Source organism: Metopolophium dirhodum, chromosome 1, assembly GCF_019925205.1.
Source record: "Metopolophium dirhodum isolate CAU chromosome 1, ASM1992520v1, whole genome shotgun sequence".
Lineage (NCBI taxonomy): Eukaryota > Metazoa > Arthropoda > Insecta > Hemiptera > Aphididae > Metopolophium > Metopolophium dirhodum.
Window position 1 is genome coordinate 95757989 of NC_083560.1, and position 11201 is coordinate 95769189.

General features: G+C 26.9%; 2 protein-coding genes across 2 annotated transcripts; one reads left to right on the plus strand and one right to left on the minus strand.

Annotated features, from left to right (window-relative positions):
• Window positions 1-3436: 3436 nt before the first annotated feature.
• On the minus strand, window positions 3437-4307 carry LOC132937489 (uncharacterized; the record flags this gene model as incomplete). Its single annotated transcript, XM_061004311.1, has 1 exon — window positions 3437-4307. A coding segment is annotated over one exon (777 nt), but the record flags the coding sequence as incomplete, so codon positions are not given.
• A 1402-nt stretch (window positions 4308-5709) lies between these two features.
• Window positions 5710-6543, plus strand: LOC132946744 (putative nuclease HARBI1). The gene has a single exon (XM_061016808.1). The coding sequence runs from the start codon at window positions 5710-5712 to the stop codon at window positions 6541-6543; it is 834 nt and encodes a 277-aa protein (XP_060872791.1).
• Window positions 6544-11201: the final 4658 nt, after the last annotated feature.

Sequence of the window (11201 nt, forward strand, 5' to 3'; positions counted from 1 at the left end):
TTTATATTTAAGCTAAGGAACATATGAATATATGACTATGGAGTTTTGACATTTTTTTTTTAAACATTTTGAAATAGGACTTTTGAGCGACTAAAATAACGTTTCAGACCACTGTGCGCTGCAACGAATATTTACGTGTGGACATCGGCCATCAGCGCTCACATATATCACATATATGTATATCATTTTATATGTAGAACCTATACGTCATAAGCTTTCTTATAATTTATAAATAATATATTTAATTAATAACATTTTATTACCTAATAATATTTATTAGACGATAATATGCATTATATATAAGCTAGAATTATACTAATAGGAATAAACGCCGTACTTCTTGAAAAATACAGCAAAATACAAAAACGGTGGTCAATCGAACAATTTAGAATTTTTTCGTGTAACGTAAGTCACAGATTTTATATGAAATTTCGTGATTAACGTTACTTACTTTTCATACATGCAACGGTATAGAATTATTTTGTTTAACGTAAATCGCCGATTAATTCTAAATTGTTCGATTGACCACCGTTTTTGTATTTTGCTGTATTTTTCAAGAAGTACGTTGAACGAAATTTTTCAACACGACGTTAATCAAATCGAGTTTGGTGACGTCGCGCTGATGCATGCGCGCGTTACGTCAAAATAAATTAAATATATCAATATACACTGAAAATGTGCCTCGATGACGATTAACGTCGTGTTGAAAAATTTAACGTAAATCGCCGATTTTATGTATAAACTTCATAGTTGTCCCTTGTCTTTGTAACTACGAATGTATAAGAGGCCATATTTTTTAATGTTTATGTTTAATCATAACATTTTTTTTAGTTTTTTTTTTCTATAAATATCAAAAAACATTATTTGTTGGTTAAAAATACATGAAAATTTAATACAAAGCTCCTAGGTTATTGTTTTAAAGGCAGATGAAAAAAATTAAAAATCCTTAGTCACAATTTTTATTTATAAGCATTTAAAGTTCAAATCTTGACAAAATATGGAGAAAACACGAAATCATGTAATTGATAAAATTTTGATAAAATTTTATTGATATTTATAGAAAAAACTAAAAAAAATGGAAACTGAAAATGTCCGTTAACAGCTCAAAATATGTCAAAATATTTGGAAAAAGTTATGGTGTATAGAAAATGCTAATATAAACATTCAGTCAAAATGTCATGTATCTACGGTCATTTGTTTTAGAGTTGCACCAAAAACCAAAATAGATTTTGTGGAAAACCGATTTTGCTTAAAAATTCCCGGTTTTTCTTTAATTTTTCTTTTGTTTTTCACGGTGCTTTTAAAAACTACTGGGAAATTTTTACTTTCCTAAAAGGTGATGACAGACACAAAAAAAAAATAAAATAAAAAACACACATCATTATAAAATCAATACATTCATCGCTTCGCTCAGAATCTAAAATATCTATATTAATACAATATGTAACCACAAAATGTAATAGGTATGTATAAAAAATTAAATACTATATAATTGAACAAATCTAGATTGTTGTATAGTACAATTTATATTAGTAATCCTTTTAATAAATTTGATGAGTGAGCAACATTGTCAATCAATTTTTCTCGGTTAATATCTATATATTTTTCTACAACCATCATCATTAACGAACCCAAATTTTCTTGTTTAGTGATTGATCTTGATTTTATAATCTTTAATTTTGAAAAAACTCTTGCAATAATTTTTTTGTGTCCAAGGGGAATTATAACGTAGATACAGAAATTATTTTCGTAAGGTTTATCGTAAAATTTGCAACAAAACATATACATTTTGTACCTAGGTAATTTAATAACTTTAATATTTTGTTTGGAATTTTCTTTTTATTATGATTATTTCATTGTAGTTGCATTATAATATTAAGTAGATAAAAATATATTTATCATAATTTTTTGTGATATCGAAAGTTATGTTTTTGTTCATGTTTTTTTGCAACTAACTTCACAGAAATAATATCTGTACGCAATAATTCCCAATGGACGCAAAAAAAATTACTTTTCCAAAATCCTGGGAACTTTCTTTATTTTGTGTATACATCAGATTTTGGGTAAATTTGAGTAATTTTTATTTACACGATTACACGCTAAAAAAAAATCTCAAAATTAAAATATTTTCAAATAATTTCGTATTGTCAGTAAAAAAAAATTTGAATAAATATTTTTTTATCCATCTAATATCATTAATACACCTAAAGGAAATAACATAAAAAAAAAATTATATTTCCCTGATAAACAGATAAACAAAATATTAAGTTTCATTAAAAATAACGTCTAAGACAAACAATTTTCATGTTCAAATAGTTATTAACAAGGTAAAAATAAATGTATGATTGTGAGATTTTATATTTAAGCTAAGGAACATATGAATATATGACTATGGAGTTTTGACATTTTTTTTTTAAACATTTTGAAATAGGACTTTTGAGCGACTAAAATAACGTTTCAGACCACTGTGCGCTGCAACGAATATTTACGTGTGGACATCGGCCATCAGCGCTCACATATATCACATATATGTATATAATTTTATATGTAGAACCTATACATAAACTTTCTTATAATTTATAAATAATATATTTAATTAATAACATTTTATTACCTAATAATATTTATTAGACGATAATATGCATTATATATAAGCTAGAATTATACTAATAGGAATAAACGCAACTCCGTCACTGCATTAAGGCATTGGTCACACTACGCCCGATATTGGCCGATTCGAGACCGTCAAATTCGTCCGATTTTTCGGGTTCATTTATCGGCCGAATTTTCTGGTCTCACTACACCCGTCATCGGTCGAATATACACATCCGTTTGAATATATTGTAATATGCCTCATTCGTTGTTCAGTAGTTGTATGAAATGGAAGTAATCAACCAACTTTATTTTTTGGAAACCAGTCCTGTTCTAAAGTATTTACTGTTCAGTGAAAAAGTACAAAGGCAATGGTGGGTCAACAGAATATTTGAAGAAAGGGAAAAATATGGTGAATTTCACACGCTTTTCCCACAACTTTTAAAACAGCCAATCAAATTTTTTGAATATATGAGGGTATCACCTGAAACCTTTTTTTATATTTTGGAAAAAAATCGTCCATACATAGAAAAGTATTGCAGTTTCAGAAAATGTATAATTCCAGAAGAAAGACTTGTAGTAACTTTAAGGTAAATATTATTATTTATATTAGTATTAGTATTATTGTTAATAGGTAATCATTACTTAATATTTTTCAATTAATATATAAAATAACTAATATGAAATGAGATAATTATAATTTTCCGAGGCTATAATTACGTTTTTTTTTTTTACACAAATTTAATATAACATGAATAAAGTTATTGAACAAAAAGTTTTATTGAACAAATTGATAAGAATAAAATAATGAAAACAACTTTTATTGAACAACTTAATAAAAAAACAACGTTTCGTACTTTCAGTTTAAAAAAAAATAATACATACCTTTTTAATATTATAGTAAAAAATTAACTTGCTTATAAAATATACATTTTTTTTTATTCGTTATTAATGTTTTGCCAAGAAGATAAACATGTATTATCTACAGCTGTAGGATTTAAGTTTGTTTGACCACAAGGAATAGTGTTCTTAATATTAGACTGGCAATTTGATGAAGAATATTCGGGCTGATTCATATAGTATGAGGGAATCGATGAATTGACAAAGAATGTTGAAGGAGTAAAAGTATTACTTGATCCAGTGGTATTTTCAGTTTGTTCTGCCATTACAACATTTTGAAGTTTAAGCCTTACAGCTAACTTTCTGTGTTTTGGTATTTCTCTTAAATGAGGCAACAAACTCATAAGGAAATAAAAATCTTCATCTTCATCATTTTTTTTTTTTTGTGAATTTGCCTGTATCGTATTGAACTGTAGAAGTTTTTGTTTTTCGATTGCTAGTAAATCTTGCATCACATCATTTCTTCCCTTCTTTTTTTTTGATGATGGTCCTTCTTCAAAAGATAAAATACCAGACGATGGATTTTCAGTATGTTTTTCAGAAAAACTTGTTTCATCAAAATCATTCACGCCATCAATGGACGAATTACATGGTGAATTTGGAAAGCACTCTTGTTCATCAATATGAGTTTTTGATTGTTCTACTATGTTATCCTTTAAAAAATATAACGACTCAAAATATTTCCACTGAGATTCAACAGCTTCTTCTTCTAATCCTGATCCTGTGGGACGTTTTAATTTTTTAAATTCTTTCCTAAATGTATCTCTCAAACTTGCCCATTTAGTCTTTAAAATGTCACCTATGTAAAAAAAAAAAAAATTAGCCTACTAAATGTTTATACATATTATAATTATATTATATTATATTTGTATTTTTATTACTTCTTAGTTGTTTTTATTTACGGCATCCGTGCGGTAAGTTGAATTAATATTATAAAATTTTAGAAAATAAGTAAAATCATTATTCTTGGTTATTTAATACATAATTTCGTTCAAAATTGAACTTCAAATAACTAAAAAAAAAACTGTGTTCGTGTATATTTTTAGATTTTTTGATTATGGAAATAACTACTTATACCTACGGAGAACTTTGTTTTAAATGTTCAATCCTTAACTACAAAATTTGAACATCTTATAAATTTGTAATTACAAAATAATTATTAAATTTTAAATTTGATAAATATTGTCAATATTTTGAACTTCAAATTCTTATAAAAAAAATAATGTCTATGTATTTTTAATATTTTCAACTATACTATTGTAGCAATATATCAGGAGTCTTGAAGGCTTTTTGGCCCAACACATAAAATTTTATTGATATTTATAAAAAAAAACTAATAAAATTGGAAACTGAAAATGTCCCTAAACAGTTCAAAACAAATGATAATATTTTGATCGAATTTTATCATGTATAGATAATGCCAATTAAACAACCAGTAAAAATTTCTTTTATTTGAAACATTTACCTCCACACCACCAATCAAAAAAAAAATAAATAATTTGGTTTATATCATAAAAACTTTTCAGTCTAACCATTGTGATCTGCAATTAGTATAATGTAAGTATATTACATGTATAAATGCATGCACACATGAAAATAAATAATTACGTAATATTTAATAAAGATTTAATCATTTAAATGTACTTTTTTGAGTAGATTCGTGGAATAATCTGCATAGACATAAAATACTCAAAATTGCAATTTTTAAAAGGTCCCATCGAACAAGATACTGAAGTTGAAACCGAAACATTATTTCGACTATACTTATCGTATACACACACAAAAATTTTTTTAAAAAAATTAAATAAATAACACACATCATCATTGTTAAATCAATAAATTCATTGCTCCGCTCAGAATCTAAAACTACAAAAAAAATTTATTCTTAAAGTTAAAAAAGTTTAAAAATGTAATACAAGGTTTCTCACACAAATTTTTAAGTACAATAGCAGTTTAAACATTAAAAATACATAATATTATATATGCATGTACAATGTACATGCATAATGTATATCATTATTTTTTATTTTTTCAAGTTCAAATTTAGTATTGCCATAAACATATTATTCCTGGGTACTTGAAACTTTTAGAAGTTCTTTAATTTGTTTTGCCAATAATTGCTTATTTTTTTTCAAGGAAATGTATGTTTATTTATTTGTATTTTTTAGGTATCTATCTACAGGCACATCTTATCGAGCGTTGTCATTTTCATTCCGTATGGCCCATAATACAATTGGTAAAATTATCTACGAGACTTGTAATGCTATTTGGGAGGTTTTTTCTAGCATTCATATGCCGTTCCCAAGCACTGAATTATTTGAACAAATTGCCTATGATTTTGAGAAACTATGGAAATTCCCGAACTGTATTGGATGTATTGACTCAAAACATATTCGTATAAAATGCCCAAATAACTCTGGTTCGATGTTTTATAATTACAAAGGTTACTTTTCTGTCCACTTACAAGGAGTCTGTGATGCCAAATATAAATTTATATCGGTTGATATAGGAGCATACGGACGACAGAGCGATAGTGGAATATTTACCGAATCAAATATTTTTAAAAATTTGGAAGCTAAATCCTTTAATGTACCTAATTACAGACCATTACCGAACACAACTACTCCAATGCCATTTGTTCTATTGGGTGATCAAGGATATCCACTGAACGAGTATCTATTAAGACCCTATCCATTCGATAAAAATTTGGATTCGGCAAAAGAAACATTTAATTACCGTTTGAGCAAAGCTCGGCGTATGATTGAATGCACTTTTGGAATTTTGGTATCGAAATGGAGATGTTTAAAAACCGAACTTCAAATGAACCCGGAACATGTTGATATAGTTATTAAGACTATATGTTTGTTGCATAATATTATCATCGATAAAGAAGGTATAGATGAAACACTACTGGAGCAGGTTCGTCGTGACCCAACTATAAACTCAGAAACACATTCAGTATCTAGACGCAATAACAGATCAAGAACGGAAGCATACATAATACGTGATACTTTTAAAGATTATTTCACAACTGTTGGAGCTATAAAATAAAAGTAACAATTGTTAAATTGTACCTATAATAATATTATATAATTATTCATAACCTAAATTTGTATTTTATTTATTATCTATTTATCAAATTTAATTCAGATTTACCACCATCACAATATTAATAATAATAATAATAAACAATAATCTCAATTACAATATTTTATTAATTTTCAAATTAAATTTATGTATTTACATTTTTATATTTACTTACCTTTGACCTGCATTTCTTTTTCAATTTCCTGCCACAATTTCCTGGTTATATACTTATATCTCTATTATGGTGTTTTTTGCTTGTAGAATCCCATATAGGTTCTCTTTCAAAAACTAAACTAATTAGTCGTTCGCAATCAACCATTATTTCAAAATTCAAAGATACGTATTTTAAATAAAACACAGGCAATGAAACACAAAACTATCGACGTACGACGTACCGTCTTCTTACTAGTGTTTGATGTAAATGAATAATAATACTAATAATAATAATTGTTCAACTATATTGGTATTATTTCGGATTGGTAGACGATGCGCAGGAAATATCCATTTTCGGATTCAAACGGCCGATAAAAACAAATAATATTGTTTTTGCCCGTTAACGGTCGTATACGGCCGAATTATTCTGAACTAGTGTGACCATTATAAATAGATTCAATTGAATTAATATATTCGGCCGAACGTTTTTCGGCCGATATCGGGTGTAGTGTGACCAATACCTTAGAGTGTGCAATAGTAAAAGTGTTACGTATGTAACGCTCCAGAGATGGCGTTGTGCGCTGTATCGCCGCCGTCGCGGCTGGACGTAACCACGCCCATGTCTCTGTGGCGAGATTCACGCGGCGTACTCGCAGGAGAGGCGCATTATTATTTCACAAACAGTCTAGTTGAGCGGGTCCATACAATATTGACCATTGCGTAAATTGTCACCCGTGTATTTCTAATGTACGTACACGCCGCGCGCTCGATCCTCGCTAGACTTACTTTTTAATGAAAGATTCCTGTTAACTTAAATATGTGTATCCATACATAAATTACAACAAATTTAACAAGATAGCTTGATTTACATTTGTAATCTAAATACTTTTTAAATACACATACAATAATAAGATTAAATACATTTTTTAGTAACCATGTTGCGTCTTTTACGTTTTAACTTTAGGTAACCTGAAGTACTTTTCGTACGATAGTTAGTACGATTATTCTCCTATACACGTATTCATTAGTTATGTTTTAAATATGAAGTTGATATTAATAAATCAGTTAATCATAAATACATTATTGTAAAAACTTGTAGGTATGAGTTCATCAATGCATTTAATAAAGCCGTAAATATAATATATAACAAACAATTTTTTATAATGTATATTGTTCTTTTTAATATAGATAATTTATTATTTCTGTTTTTTATTCTTTATATTGTCAAGTATATGAGCCGGTTCTTTAATATCGGTAACCAAAAGTCTCTTTCCATACTGCGGGTTTACAATTTCCGGTAGTAAACATTCTTTGTAGAAACTGTAAAAATTTAATGAAATAATAATATTTAAGATTTATATAGATATAATATAATATAACATAAGATATAATACAATATATAATAATTTTGTTTTTGGTTAATAATATAATGTACAAATAAACAACAATACAATACACATAGGTGTAACGTGTGTACCTATTGTATATTAATTGTGATAAATAGTGATACTGATCCCACTTGTGTAACAGAAATATTAAAAAATTCTTTAACTAAACCTACGCAATGTGATACTTATATCACGGAATTTAAAAAAGAATTATGGTACCCATCGTTTTTCAAAAATAATTGGTACTTTGTGTGTGAAAAGCCTACAACAATTACAATAATTTGTAATAATCGATCTTTTATTCGTAAAATTACATTGAAAAGTTCTGGTAAATTATTTCTGAAAGCTGGGTGTCAAGCTCATACTTCTAAAGGCGTATTAATAACAGAGCAAACAGTAGAATCGTCTTTTGCAACACTACCTTTAGAGTTAAGTATTTTAAATGATTCATGTTGCAATATTACACTTAATCAACGTTATCCAAAACCAATTCATTTAGATGAAATAAAAAATTTAAAATTCGACAAAGAAGCTTTTTTAAAAATCATTTCAAAGTTAAATACACAAGATGAATTACTAAATTCAATATTATTAAATAAGACGTATGAATTTGTATATACAAACAAATATTTAATCATTATAATAGCTGTTATAATATTATACGCGAGTCTAAAATTCTGTATATAAAAAAAAAAAAATATTTCAGCTTTAGAAAATATAAATTTAGGCTATTGTCCTGTGCCTATTGCTCCACCAAAACACTAAACTTTACTTTATAATTTATAATTACATTTATACATGTAAATTTAAATCTCTTATACATTTTTTCATACTAATAGTAGGTAGTTATACTTTATTTTTTAAGAATACAGATTTTATCGTATCCACGCATTTGTTATATATAAGTCTTAGAAATTTAAATGATTTATGTGTATTTAATATTTAATTTATTTAATATTTTAATATTTATATAATAATTTATAGTTATTTGTACAGTTAATAATTATGTAATTATTTAGTAATTTAAACGATTATAATATGACATTTCGTTAGTAAATAGTAATAATTAAATATTTGTAATTTGTGTACAATACGTTCAATAAATGTTATAACATTCGAATTAATTTTGTTTATTTTTTTACAAAATACTCCGATACCATAGTTTATATTTTAATTATTGTAATAATAATTTATTCATTCAAACTATTATAATATAATTATTATATGACATTTAATATTAATTTTTTTTATATAATTATTAATTATTCCGATATCGCAATAATTAGTATTTTTATCACACCCAAATAGTTCGATAATTCAAGTAATACGGCTTATTGAAGCGGCTTACATCAAAACTACGTATTACAAAAATTGTAGAGAAGAACTTTTTCAACAATCGTAAGAAACCCGAATTTCGATATTTTTATAAATTAGTTGAATAATTAATCGATAAAAAGTTAAAAACCGTGTTAATTTACCATGTGATATTGGACGATTGGAATACGATATCAAAAATCGGATTTCTTACGATTGTTAAAAAAGTTCTCGTCAACAATTTTTATAATAGGTAGTTTTGTTGTAAACCGCTTCAATAAGCCGTATTACATGAAGAACAAAAGTATAGTTTTTATTTGTATAAAATTCGAATACGAAGAGGGCGCACTATAGAAGACAAAATATATGGCATAAAAACATGGTTTCGTAATTCCAGTAATACGGCTTATTGAAGCGGTTTACAGCAAAACTACCTATTACAAAAATTGTAGAGAAAAACTTTTTAACAATCGTAAGAAACCCGAATTTCGATATTTTTATAAATTAGTTGAATAATTAATCGATAAAAAGTTAAAAACCGTGTTAATTTACCATGTGATATTGGACGATTGGAATACGATATCAAAAATCGGATTTCTTACGATTGTTAAAAAAGTTCTCGTCAACAATTTTTATAATAGGTAGTTTTGTTGTAAACCGCTTCAATAAGCCGTATTACATGAAGAACAAAAGTATAGTTTTTATTTGTATAAAATTCGAATACGAAGAGGGCGGACTATAGAAGACGAAATATGGCATAAAAACATGGTTTCGTAATTCCAGTAATACGGCTTATTGAAGCGGTTTACAGCAAAACTACCTATTACAAAAATTGTAGAGAAGAACTTTTTTAACAATCGTATGAAGCCAGAATTTCGATATTTTGTTAATTAGTTGAATAATTAATTGTTAAAAAATTAAAAACCTTGTTAATTTACTATGTGATATTGGACGATTGTAATACGATATCAAAAATCGGATTTCTTACGATTGTTAAAAAAGTTCTCGTCAACAATTTTTATAATAGGTAGTTTTGTTGTAAACCGCTTCAATAAGCCGTATTACATGAAGAACAAAAGTATAGTTTTTATTTGTATAAAATTCGAATACGAAGAGGGCGGACTATAGAAGACGAAATATGGCATAAAAACATGGTTTCGTAATTCCAGTAATACGGCTTATTGAAGCGGTTTACAGCAAAACTACCTATTACAAAAATTGTAGAGAAGAACTTTTTTAACAATCGTATGAAGCCAGAATTTCGATATTTTGTTAATTAGTTGAATAATTAATTGTTAAAAAATTAAAAACCTTGTTAATTTACTATGTGATAGTGGACGATTGTAATACGATATCAAAAATCGGATTTCTTACGATTGTTAAAAAAGTTCTCGTCAACAATTTTTATAATAGGTAGTTTGTTGTAAACCGCTTCAATAAGCCGTATTACATGAAGAACAAAAGTATAGTTTTTATTTGTATAAAATTCGAATACGAAGAGGGCGCACTATAGAAGACAAAATATATGGCATAAAAACATGGTTTCGTAATTCCAGTAATACGGCTTATTGAAGCGGTTTACAGCAAAACTACCTATTACAAAAATTGTAGAGAAGAACTTTTTTAACAATCGTATGAAGCCAGAATTTCGATATTTTGTTAATTAGTTGAATAATTAATTGTTAAAAAATTAAAAACCTTGTTAATTTACTATGTGATATTGGACGATTGTAATACGATATCAAAAATCGGATTTCTTACGATTGT

Bases quoted from the DNA above. Each gene is read 5' to 3' on its own strand.
- LOC132946744 (XM_061016808.1), top strand. From the start codon at position 5,710: ATGGCCCATAATACAATTGGTAAAATTATCTACGAGACTTGTAATGCT.